We start from the raw sequence: 13,405 nt of genomic DNA, 5'->3' as shown, positions 1-13,405 counted from the left end.
GATTGAAAGCCAGAGAGGCGAACATTAAATGCATACATACCATGGTTGTTTCTGCAATCGAGCCAAAGCTGTTTATGAATATGTTGCACGATACATTCACTGGAGGACCTAGACAAGAACATAAACGACATTAGATTAATATCAGAATCAAAAATAATAACAGGTACTGGTACATTACATTATTGATGAATCCTAAAAATAAATGTATCAACATCTGTGTGCAAGTGGTTTCTATGGTTGCAGTCTCCAAAGGCTATAAATAAAATGTGGATGATATTTAATTTCAACAAACTGTCTTCCCGTAAACCAACCATTTTAAGCCTTGAAGTCTTTGCCAGTGAAGATCCACATTTTACTGCTTATTTCAGCTTTCTAATGAAGTTTATGGTAAATGATTCATATACCTAAGGCCTAATCTAAGCAACGATAATTCAAGAGAGGCCTTTGTGCACAATTTCCAATACATGGAAAGCCTTTAATCATGGCATTTCTGCACTATGTACAGTGTAAATAATACATGTCTGATTTTTGTAATTCAATGTCCCAAATGTAAAATACTTCTGATATCTGATATGTTATGCAACCTTTTGTACATCCGCCAGACCCCAGACATTTCACACATAATGTATTTTTAATTGCTCTGGCAGTCTGAAGGCCATTCCTGATATTCTGCTGAGTGCTTCCTCTTTTTCTGTCTCTGTCTGCATCTCTGTCCAAATGCGACCGCTTAAACCATTACGTGCTGAAGTGCTGCTGTCAGTCAAAACCCGGACGTGTTCCAAACAAAAGGAGCAGCCAGCAGGGGAAAGCATTGGGATTTTTTCCCTTACACTGTGTGTCTTTTGGGAGGCACGGATTGCGGCTGTCACACACTCAGAAACGAGGGTCATCCGGCCTGGCCAGATCCCAAGAGTGAGATTTTTTTTCGCCCGTGAACTGGAAATCCGATTGGTTTGGTTGATTTTGGCGATGTGAATGAACGCTCCAGCTGGTGCTGCCCCCACGCTCGCCGGCCGTATTGACCCAAACATCGTCTGCGGTCGATCTACGCTCTGGAAATCGGGGTGCAATTCAGCTGCTCGGTTTGGACGCCCTCCTCAGAGGCTGCGCCTCCAGTAAAGACCCACCCCCACACCACTGTGACCTCAGCTCCCGCAACGGGGGCGTAGCAAAGCGTGGCCCGGCTCGCCCGTCGGCTACAGCGGGGGCGGGCGTCAGCGGTTTGTCACGGTGCGTCACAGAGACCACCACTGGCTGGCTGTCCTCGTCACCTCACCCTGTTCCCCACGCATGCGCTCGGCCACACATTGCAATCCCTGCTGGGGCTGCATCTTTTCAATTGTAATTCCCTTCACGCCATACGTTGTGGGCATTAAACGTCAAGGGTAGTTTTTACAGCCCACAGTAATTTTTTTTTTTTCCATTTCCCAAGAACGCAGTCCCTGCTCTCTTGTATATGAGAGATGAGGGGAGGCCGTGCGAGATCCGGGTTTGGGTTGAGGCTGCTGACAGCATGCGGGGGAAGAGGGGATGTGGATGAGAGGATGTTGAGTAAGGAGCATCTGAACCTTTAAAATTGGGTCGGATCCTGGCGTCGTAGCCCGAGGTCCTGCCCATGAGCTTGTCCAGGAAGTCCGAGGGTGACATGGGAACGGCTCTCCCCCTGGGGCTGTCCGGCTCCTTGGAAGCGACCAGACTGAAACGAAACACAGACAGACTGAGGTTCCACAACAGAGACCCGGGCCATTTATATAAGGCTACACACTAATGCTATCTGACACCGGTATACATATTTAAGGTTTGTTTTGCACTGTTTTTACATTTACACACGCACACACAGACACGGAGAGGGAGAAAGAGAGAGAGAGAGAGAGTTAGGCAAGGAGATGCACACAGACAGACGCAGAGAATATGAAAACATTTTTATTTATGAATGCATTAATCTCAAGATGGGGGACAAAGAGATGGCTCTGAAAACACGAATAGCAGCACAAGATTCATGCTTCTCATTTTGCTCTGCACAGTACGCTTATGAACATGCCAAGATAACTTATTAATGGGGCCTTATTTGGACATCAAAAGACAGCTTTTTTTTCCCAAAGATGTTTTTTTTTCATCCAGTTATTTATAACTTGCACGCTTTGTTAGTTTCGGAGAAAAAATAACACTGAAAATAGCATATTCACTTGCTCCTGCTCCATGTAGATCTGGGCACTGAGGTGGAAACATGTGTAACCTGTGTTTTTTAGAGCAAATGCGGACACGATGCAGCTGGGTAAAGAATGCCTGTTTACGACACCGTGAGCTCGTCGGCTAAACCTCAGCGCTGCAATCTCCGAAGAGGAGCTTTTAGTCAACTGCAGTTTATTTCATTCGCAGGACAAAGATAAAAGAATTATGGAGGGATACTGACTTTTGACAGCAGCTGTACACTTGTTTTTCACTGATAACAGAAATGTGCTTTAAGGTAAAAAAAAAATCCTCCACTTTTAAAAATGGCCTGGGATGATTGTTTGTGCTAACAATGCTGTGAGCACATCTGCCAGAATCATCATCATGTGCTATTTCAGCATTTGTCAAAGTTCAATAATTTTTGTGTAAAAATATGTAAAAAAACAAGTGTTACAATCCCTTTTTATATATTTGCATCATCCAGGTCAAGATATACAGAGCTGACATCTATACATGTGTACAGTGGGATACTCACTGAAGCAATTAAGGTTAAACAATCTCAGTCAAAGGCGCAAAGGCAGTGTCCCACCTGTGTTTCAAACTGGCAGCCCCCTGGTTACCAGGTCATTAATCACAGCCTCATAATTACTGTATATGCCTGGAACCTTAAGGACATTGTTCTGAGGGAACTAAAAAAAGGGAACTTAAAAAAATATCTTGACAATCCTTGCTTTAAGTTACAGAGGGGCCTTTGTTGGATAAAATGCCACATATTATTTTTTTTTTTATAAACTGAAAGATGACATTTTCAGAAGTAAGGCCTTTTATTCCTAAAACAACAAAAGATGATTCATCAGCACCATGTGCAAGTCTCTAAAGCATGGACTCGAAGTTAGTTAGGGGTCATCCACACATCACAAGCAGAAAATTGTGTGATTATAACATAATTAAGGATTCTACTGTTAGCATATGCTTGTGTAGTGTGTGCATATGTGCAGAGAAATGTGTGAAAGTAATGATAATTTGTTTATCTGTATAATTATTTATTCTGGTGTGTGTCTGTGTAAGTGTGTGTATGCCTGCGTGTATCTAGGTTTGATCTGGTTCTTTGATCAAAACAAATTCTTTGATGCACAACTATATGCTTGTTTCCATTTGGATTGTTTCTCTGCTCAGTGAGAAATTGGAATGAATAATTTATGCAAATTACATTAAATAATTTATAATTGTTTAAAAAAATGATCATGGAAAGCTGCTGCTTTAATGTTGAGCAGTGCTTACAATTTTTAGAAAGTTCTGAAATCTTTAATTTCTTCGGTCTGATTGCTCCCTGTGATAATTGCTCACTTAGAGGGATTTGTTTTCACACAATCAAAGCACTCTCAAATACTTCGCACAAGTGGATTTTTGAGGTCTTGGCTTGATTTGCGAGACAAAACTAATACGAAATTTTGAATTTTGAATGGAACAATCAAATATCAACGCATGACAAAGTGTGATGGCATTCTGCATCCAGTTATAATTCCATGGCATATCTTATAACATGGTTCCTCATGCCTAACTTTCATTTAAAGTACAAGCCCCCTTTCAGCCCCAATGATCTGCTTGGGAGCATCTACTTCTTCACAAACTCATCCTCGTGGCAGAACATGCAAAATCCCCATATCACCCTGTCAGACACTCTAGCACATCAAAGAGGATGTCAGTGTAACGAGCAGGTACCTGACAAGGCAAAGCCTATGAGGTAACACCACTCTGAGGCCATCTGGTCCCCCGTGTAAAAAAAAAAAAGCTGCATCTTTCTCTCATTTTCCTTTCTGGCGGGGAAGACACCAAATGCCTCTGCATATGTCCACTGTCGTTGGGAGAGTTGAACCAAACACAGCCGGAGATCGATGTCACCAGAGCTCGGCAAATCACATTTTACCGAAAGGGGAATCTCCATGACGACCTGCCAGTTGCCGCCCATCTGACAGGGTTTCTTCTCTACATACAGCGGGGACTCTAAAGTTCAGCACCCACTGGAAATACAGATTAGGATTACAACAATACGAATCCACTTGGGAGAGTGACACGGGATCGCTGGCGCCAGGCAACAGGAGCGGAAATATCGCAGGGAAAAAAAAATGCCGACCCAGCATGCTTTGCTAAGTGTGGATCAGCTTTATTCTGTACAGTGCTGACACGCAATTCATGTTTATTTTTGGATTAGTCTTTTTTCTTTCATTCTTGAAAATCACATATGAGATGGAGAAACATGTCTGCAGCCAACACCTTGACATCTCTTTGCACGTGATCAGTTATTTTATTTATTTATTATCTGTTTGTGTTTTTATTTTTGAGAATGGGTCCTGGTACAACATTACTGAAATCTGATGAGAAAGAATGAGGGCCTAAATTTGTCTAAATTTACAGCATTGATTCAGCACTCATTGTGTTTGTGTATCCAGGAATCCCAGCTATAATTATTCTGTACCTCGGTTGTAATGTCTTTTCAACCTATTCACTGTAATCTTGTGTTGGGTCGGGCATCTAAATCCATGTGGCAACTTGAATTATTACAAGCACAGCAGTGCAGTCCAGGTCTCAAAATAGAACTAGTATAATATGATCTAGCCTATACTCAGAAGATAAACTTATAGTAATGTAAATGGTACATTGATTCAAGGAATATAAGCTCTCAGAAATTCAGTTATTATGAACAGGATCAAATCTTGTGAGTGACTGCCCCACTAACTGAAGGGTATTCTTTCATGTTAGTCAGATTAATATTTTAAAGCATGATATTTAAAATATGAGAAATACCTTTTTATAACGTGCTGAATACATTTGAAATTATATCATATAATGGCACCTTTATGTGTGTTGAATCCTATCTATATGCTGATGATTGATTACTTTGTGGAAGTACACTTTCATGTACCTCCACATGGATTCTACAATGTATAAGTGTATTTAAATGCATGTAGAAAAGTGGCTGTATTTGGTTTTTTCAGCAAATTTTGTAATGCATGTGTGTCTTATATTTCATATTTTTTATTATAAATGTATAATATTTGTATAATAAATACTAAACTTTTATATTATAAATATATTGACACATGTGAATGTATGTATGAATGAAAGAAATGTAATATATATATATATATATATATATACATAGATTTCTGTCAGGAGAGAGTGCAGTCAGTCAGAACACTGCCAGAGTTGAACTGTCAGTCTTGACTGTGGTTCGTTTACCCCTAAACTCAGACTGGCAGGGCTCTTTTTGTGGAAGCTTCCAGAGTCAGCGCAGACCATGTGTTCTCTCCATCTCTCCCTCAGGGCCCCCCGAGCTCACCAGGAGAAAGGGCCACTTCCCTCTCTGCTGCAGGAACCCCCCCCCTCCGAGAGAGTGGCTCACCGCAAAGAGGTCATCACGGGACTGTCCCCCTCCAGCCATTGTTGTGGGCGCAGCTCCCAGCCAGCATCCAGTGCTGAAATGCCTCCTCCCACCATCCAGGACCCTCTGACACCCAACCCCCCCGGCCCCCCTGCTGCCGCCCACTCCGTATCAAACGATAGTTGCCACGGCAACTGCCCATACCCTAGCGACAACCCCCCCCCTGCTCAGGTCAACAGACCGGAACGTTACGGTGGCTGCCTCCTGGAACTGATCAAACGGAGCAGGATTGAGCCAGACGCAAGCGTACGGGAGTTCTTTCCTCTTCATTGATTGGATTTCTCTCCGTTGCGCCGGTAATCAAAGGACCCAGGTGTTGCAAATTCCAATAAATGAGGCTTTCAGTCGTTCAGAGCTCATATGGCCGTAAACTGGCTGTGGCAGGACACATCGGGGCCAGCTTGGCACTGTTGTCAAATTTCATTCTCTGATTTAGGGCTATGTTTCCGTACCTGTGACTGTCTCTGCCAGGTAACTGCCCTGACAAAATACCTTTTTCCTATGGAACTGAAAAAAACAGGACACCAATGACATCTGTATGTCAACTCCCATCGCTTTTAGGAGAGGTTTCCCGATGAGGTTTTTTTTTTTTCTTCTGGTAGGCCACACAGTTACCATTGGTGTTAAGTAAACCCAGACAGGCAACAACATCCCACAATGCATCTCTCCCCTCTCAGTTACCATTGGTGTTAAGTGAACCCAGACAGGCAATGACATCCCACAATGCATCTCTCCCCTCTCAGACCAGCAAGGTCCCTGCTTTCAAAGATGAAAGAGATGCCACATCACAAGGAATATGGCCTGGTGACCATTGGGGGGTGGGGGGATGGGCGGGAGGGCGTGGGGCAGAGTGGCAGCGAGGCTGTCACACAGAGACGTGAGTCAGAACCGCTGAGGCGTTCACAGGGACACTCCGTGACACTCTGCGAATTGACAGCTAAGCGAGATTAACCAGAAGCAACAGTGAAGCACGGCCAGGCAGGGGGAGTGGAGCTGGAATGGGGGGGGAGGGGGGAGAGAGAAGGCGTGTGGGGGGTGTGGGGGGGTGGGCATGACTTAAGGCTGGCTTCAGACTCCCTGACCGGAAACCTTCCCCATTAGAATATCTGCTCCTCTGCCACAGTGAAAAAGAGTCACATTAACACCAACAAATGTGGCCCCTTTGATTGACAGATGGACTCTACTGATGGGAGATCGAAGCTGTATGAACCTGAAAATGGGTGGTGATGTCATGTGCGGACCATTACCCACTGCACCGGACCAATTACAGCGTGTGACTGTGGCATGTAAAGTCTCCTGATTGGTTCGGATGAGTGGGTGATTGACAGCACACGGAAGCTCTGCCCTTTTCGAATTCATCAAGCTTTATTTTTTCACAAATGGTTACCTTGTTGTAACGATGCATTGTGTTCTTTATGGTCTTTCATGTCCATGGTAGTAAGAGGTTTTGAATTCATATTAATTATTATGAATGCCATTTAGCGGCCTGATTATTGCATTCATCATCACTAATCATTGTGGATAAGCATTATGTTTGGGTGTTTATGAAAGCTTGTGCTAATATATACTCTATTTTAGGGCTGAATAATCCAATGTACATAGATATAGAAGTCCCTATATCCATATTTTTGGAATGCATTTTGTTTAATGAGCCCACAGATGCAATACGGGTCTCATATTTGGTCAGAACAATATTCTCAAGATATAGCTTTCTGTTCCACACTCTAAAATAATAATAACAATGATTAGTATTCTCACAGAATGCATTCAGTGGCTAAAAATACAAAACTGAAGGCTGAATAGTTTGTAGATTCCATTCCATAGCTCTTGATCATCAGTGCTATTAATGCCGACGGATGTGTCAGCCACATCTCGCTTTCATCACAGATTCTCCCCAGAACATTAGCATTCAAAAGACAAACAATATCATTTCACTTCTATTCACGCTGACAAATCACAAGCCCACCCTTCTATCTACTCAAACTTAGTGAACGCATCCCCAAATACACCATTTCATTTCATTCCTCTTGTTCTCGCTCAATAGGTGTAGGAAACTTATTTAAATGCACGGTCTCCCTACACCGCGTATTTAAATCATCAGTAACATCTAACAGCTGAATTGGTGTGAGAGGTATGATGCAGACATAGGGTTCAAGTAGCCAATGGGACACTGAAAAATATATTATAAAAGCTGTAAAAAAAAAAAAGAGCAATTTTTTTTTCTTTCCAATTGATGTGAAGTGCCATTAACACTATTCAGCTTTGTGCAGCCCCTTAGAGTCCAATTCTCATGACTGCACACTTCAGTGGGTTTAGCCGACTCCCCCAGGGACCGGCTCTCATTGGAATGCCATTGCTCCTGGACGTCATTCTCCCTAGAGTTCAATTGGTTTGTACAACGCTTTTCACATCCCCTATGGTGCATATTACCGACATTAGAGGCATCGTTTATCATTTTTCCGTGCGTTCCGCTTGTGCAAGGACTCTGTTCTCCCCTCTCCCCGGACGTCGCCGTCCTGCCGTTGCGTCCCCTCATCGCGCCTGGTGCCGAACGCCCCCCCCCACCCCCCGCCCTCGGCAATCCGCTGCTCACGACTGCGCAGGAGCGACTGTTTAGGCCCCGTTCAGCAGGCACCCGCGGCCGCCGTCATGCCCCATTAAATTACCGGGAAGGGCACGTGGCCGCGGCGCAGCGGTTCCACGCGGGGGAATCCGAGCGCGGGGGCCGCGACGACACGAAGGCCTGTGAACTGCGATCCTACTGCTACCCTTTCAGATCTCGCTTATAACCTCCCGGCTTAAAAACTCAAGCGTGTAGTCACCACCCACAGCCCATGGGAGACATCTGTAGAGGCAGATTTTGACAGTTGTCAGCAATTTTTACATAATAGCTTCCGGATAAGGAACATATTTTAAGGACTTTTTTCTCTACTGTTACACATACTTTGGATATACAATATCCTATCAGAAGTCATGGTCATTCTGACCAAACTGCGTAAAATCATGTATATAGCTTAAAATGTCAGGTGATCCAGCATTAATCAGATTGAGTTTGACTTTCACGAACCTTCACTGCAAAGCATACTAATGGAATTATAATGGTACAGTGTCAGTTGCCCTTCCCAACTCAAGGGTAAGGAAACAACTATTTTCTTGCACAACCTAAAAAGAGCAACATTTTAATGGTGACCTCAAAAATCTACTTTCTGACCTTTTTATTTTTGGAAGTTTTACATTTCTGGTAGGTGGTTTGAATCACATTTCCTTTTTTGGCTGAGAATGGAGCCCTGCGATACCTCGTGAATCATTGTCCCCCCTGCTCTTAAACCGTGCGGTTAATCCATGCTCTAAAGAACTTTCAGACATTCCAGAAACACCTCATTTTACACTTGACCTTCTTTACCACACACTTTGTTGTCACAAACACTCCAGAACAGCTCTTCACTTTCCATAGAAACACACTGTTGCTTAGTTACAGGACCTGCCCACTGGATTATGAAATGATGTAACCTGATGCTGGTCATGCGCATTGATGAAAGAGCCAGATAAATTTCATTTGCACCACTCGGGCAGCATGTTTTGGAGAATGCAGAGGCAGTTGTTTTCTTACAGAGACAGATGATTGATGTAGGAAAGGGATGAGACCTACCATACAGTATGTACTCTAGGTCCCATTCCAACACATGGAGCATGAAGGAAAAGAATAAAAGAATAAAGCTACATGAGCAATGAAGCTATTCAAAACAAGGAAGGAAATCAAACAGAGCAGCGTTTCCTTTGCTCTTTTCTGAAAAAAAGAAAAAAAAAAAAAAAGCCCCCGGCGGAAAAAAGTAAGCAAGCATAAATCATGCACTCTGGAAAAGTTTTTCTGTCGTTGTTTAGAGGCAAGCAAGCTCTCCTTTTCATGCCCATGCTTTCAGCCACTCGCATTCCGTTATATTCCCTCCAAGCGCCATCATTCGCCAGGCATGCTACCATTATGTCAGAATACTTACTGTCAAGCGCATGGAAATAATGATGGTATTAGATGGGGGGAAAAAAATGTCCCTTAAAGTACATAGTCATCAGGTTCAGACATACATCGCCGCTAACTGATGTGTATTTTAACTGCTCTTTTTTATGAATTACGCTCAAGCCAGGGGTGCACACCTCCAGTGCTGAAGGGCCTTTGGCCGCTAGGTTTTCCAGGTCTACTTTTCAGCGAAATTGTTGTCCCCCACAGAAGGTACCTTGATTTGTGCAATTATGACAATAATTTATGTAAGTAGGTGGTGTCTGGCTACATTAAAAACCTGGACTGGAGTGGTGCTGTCCTGACACAAGGCCACAAATTTACATGGTTATGACCACAACATTGCACAGACTACCAGAGAATGTGTATGGCAGAGGCTCACTCCAAATGTTTCTTTGCTAGACTTTAGGATCACAGATCACAGGCAGTTCTGTTGTTATTCTGAACTCTTGTGACAAAACTGTCAGGGTGCATGCTGTTTATCAACAAGGAAAATGTTTTCAGAAATGATACGTTTCTTTTTGCCACTGAAGACCCAGTGTTGCGTAAGATTTTTAAAAATCATCCTTAGTTTAAAGTTTTTATGCCAAAATTAAGGACAAACCATACTGCGGTACCTTGGCCCTTCTCGCAGTAGACATTAACTGCCCACATCAGGTCGTGATATTAAGATGGTATTGTGTCACAAGCTCTCTCGGCATAATTTTTCATTATAAAACCTACGTTTTCACCTGTTTATGCACAGTCTCAAATGACATCAAATGGTACACCACCGAAATGCGTAAATGTATGACCACACACTAACATCAAGCAGCACAAGATGGAGATCCAGTTTGTCCACAAGCTGGACTGCTGATGAAGAATCCAAAAGGATTATATCTGTTCCATTCTTATGGAATCAGACAGCCTGTGCAGGTCCTGTGGGTGCTGTTAAGAGGAGAGGTTACCTGAACGCCGGTGAACATATTTTTGCGGTCAGTTCTCATTAAAGCACCCATTAGAAAACAAGATACACATGCAGAGGGTTGACACCTTTCACCTTGAATCTAGGCCAGGCATTCTCAGACCTCAGGTAGAGCAGGGTAATGTAACATGTCATTCTATCCCTAACATTGCAGGGGGTAAAGATGCAGCGCATAAAGATGGCCACATTGGCACGCATACATCAAATACAAGACGGGTACACATTTAGAACAAAAATGACGCTTTCCGTTCTACAGTGAAGGCAGAACAGCTGTTCATTTCAGTTGGGCGGCAGGTTTTTGTAGACACCTGAAACATATTCAGGCTTCTAGAAACATCCACTGCAAAACTGCAAAAGTGCAAGTCAAGTATTTTGTAATGGTTGGCAATGTTAGAATGTTACTGTCAATCACTTTTGAAACGTGTGTACATATACGTGTATGTATACATGTGAATACATAGCACCCGCATCTTCTCACTCTATTCTGTCAAAGTTTCCCAGTCTCGGGCCAAACCGTACGTGCTCGGCTGGATATGCCTGGAATCGTGTTATTACGAAACAGAAATTCTGTGAAACATTGTTCACAAAGTCAGCGTCCGCAGACAAGCGCGCATGCCACATGTGTAAATGCAGTGTCTGCCAAGCATTGCGTATTAGCGCTGAGTGATGAAGTCAGAAGAGCATAAATGCTCCTCTGTGTTTAATAAAGCTGAAGAGATTAAAACACAGACTGAGGTCTGTGGCCATCCTGCCCTCGGGGGTCCCGTCGGTAATTAGTGCAGATGGAAGTCCAACAGAATATTCAATCCTGCTCATTTGCAACTAAACCCCCCCCCTCCCCCCCCAAAATATCCTCGCTCATGTTTTCATTCATCTGCGTCCAGATTATTATTACCCACAAAGCACAGCGGTTACACAGGGGTCATCCCGAGCTTGATTCTGCATCTCAAATTTCTTTTTTTTTTTTTTTTTTCCCCCTTATGTTTTGTTTCATTCTGCTCTGCATCAGGTTCTCAGACAGCCGGTAAAATTGCTCAAAACACAGAAACTGGCCGGAAGCGTAGCCCGGATCCGGAGTCTGCAGCCTCCTCGCTGGTGGAGAACAGGATGGGTACACAGAATACACTTCTGGATCTGGCTGCCATGCTCTCTCCCTCAGTTCAACTCCTTCAGTTTCACATGCTTTACTGTGGCATTGTTCATAGCGAACTGTGGCATGTACACGCAAACTGCACCCATGGAAAAACGGATGTGCCCTTATGAAAAACTGAAAAACCAATACGTACTGAAATATCGCAAAACATGCAATCCAAAATACAGTCTAAAACGTGTCAAATATTGTCATGGTAATAAATGTTTGTGTGTGTGTGTCTGTGTGTAAATCATCTTCATTGTGGTAATGAATGCTCTCGACTGATAATGTTTTAGAGAGAGCTTCCAGTGTCACTGCCAGTCTAAATGTTCCGCATGCGAACTCGCAAGTGGTGGGCGGTCATATTTTTTGTGAAGATTCTGGTCTGCTGAATTCAGACAGCTGGTTTGCTGTCAACCCCCATTCCAGAGAAGTCAGGGTTAAAGTGACCAGTCAGCCAGATCACCCTACAGGCATCACTCAATGTGTCTAATCCCATGAGGACCAGCAACCACCAGCCTTTACGCCAAATAGTATTACAGAATATTTGACTTGAATGCGGCTGCCTATGAGTGCTTTACAACACCCACAGAATTAATTCCACTGACAAAAGACGTGATGTCGCTGAATTGACAGCTCATTGATTCTAATGAACTGATGACACGAGTCATTCTAGTCAACCGACAAGAGACCTGATTTCACGGAACTGACCATATGCAATTTTCACAACCAATGTATGTTCATTACCATGACAAGATGTGATTTCACAGAAGTGACGAAGAGATTTTATTCAACTGATGACAAAAATAATTTTGAATTCGCAACAAATGCCATTTTACTGAACTGGCGGCCAAGACTGACAACTCCTGTCTCAAAACAACGAGGTAAAGGAGGTGTGAGGGCCATCAATGTGCCATTTGTTTCCAAGCCTCAAGACACTATCCGCCTGAGATGGCTTCTGTCATAAGGCAAAGAGGTTGTCTGCTCTCAGGAGAGTGTTTTTCAGATGTACCTTTTCTGTTGCGTACCACTTATCCAATTGTGTTTCTTTTCAAATGCCCATCAACTACAAAGAAAATCACTGATCCATCCTGACACTCCGCATCGTCTGAAAAACCGGTTTTCTCTTCCCTCTCTCACCTGGGATTGCGTTCTGTAATCACCCTGGAGCGCTTGAAAAAGGGAGGGAAAGTCCCCTCAAACAAGCTCTAATGTACACTGTCCTTTTCCCTGGAAAGTCTTCTGTGCAACAAATCACAAATTCAATGGTCAGTGAAATTAACGAAAATGTTGGTGTTAAGTACCAAGAGAGCAAAACACCTGCTAAAATGTGTTATTCAATGCAATGTTAAAGGCCAGACCACATTGCAGATACACTGAATAAAGGCCAAAATGTTGAAAACTCCACTCTGGAATGAGAGTACCGCTCGACAGCATACCTTCAGTATCAACTGCCTCATTATAGTGCCACTCAGTATGTAGCAGCACTATGTCACCCTAATCAAAGGGTTAATATTGCTCTGGAATGACAGCATGGCCCAATTGCTCAGCGCTCCTACACCCCTGCCCACTGGCTTTCATTATATTAGCTATATCACCCTGTGACCTGCTTGGTCTTGCGCTCCGTATTTTATGCAGGATGCCCTGTGTGCTGTACCCTCCTGGAGCATTACAATAGCTTCA

At 43.4% G+C, this 13,405-nt stretch overlaps 1 protein-coding gene across 2 annotated transcripts in view; it reads right to left on the bottom strand.

The window, feature by feature from the left end:
* glra3 (glycine receptor, alpha 3) overlaps positions 1-13,405 on the bottom strand; it is a 51,308-nt gene that overhangs the window by 26,133 nt on the left and 11,770 nt on the right. For both annotated transcript variants that reach the window (XM_036516720.1, XM_036516718.1), the window contains exons 2-3: positions 1,569-1,696; positions 41-108 (exon numbers count right to left, since the gene is read on the bottom strand). In XM_036516720.1, the coding sequence (XP_036372613.1) occupies positions 41-108; positions 1,569-1,696 (196 nt within the window). The remainder of the gene's footprint in view (positions 1-40; positions 109-1,568; positions 1,697-13,405) is intronic.

Source organism: Megalops cyprinoides, chromosome 22, assembly GCF_013368585.1.
Source record: "Megalops cyprinoides isolate fMegCyp1 chromosome 22, fMegCyp1.pri, whole genome shotgun sequence".
Taxonomy (NCBI): Eukaryota; Metazoa; Chordata; class Actinopteri; order Elopiformes; family Megalopidae; genus Megalops; species Megalops cyprinoides.
The sequence above is the reverse complement of the archived record's forward strand: the minus strand, read 5'-3'. Positions and strand labels throughout refer to the sequence as shown.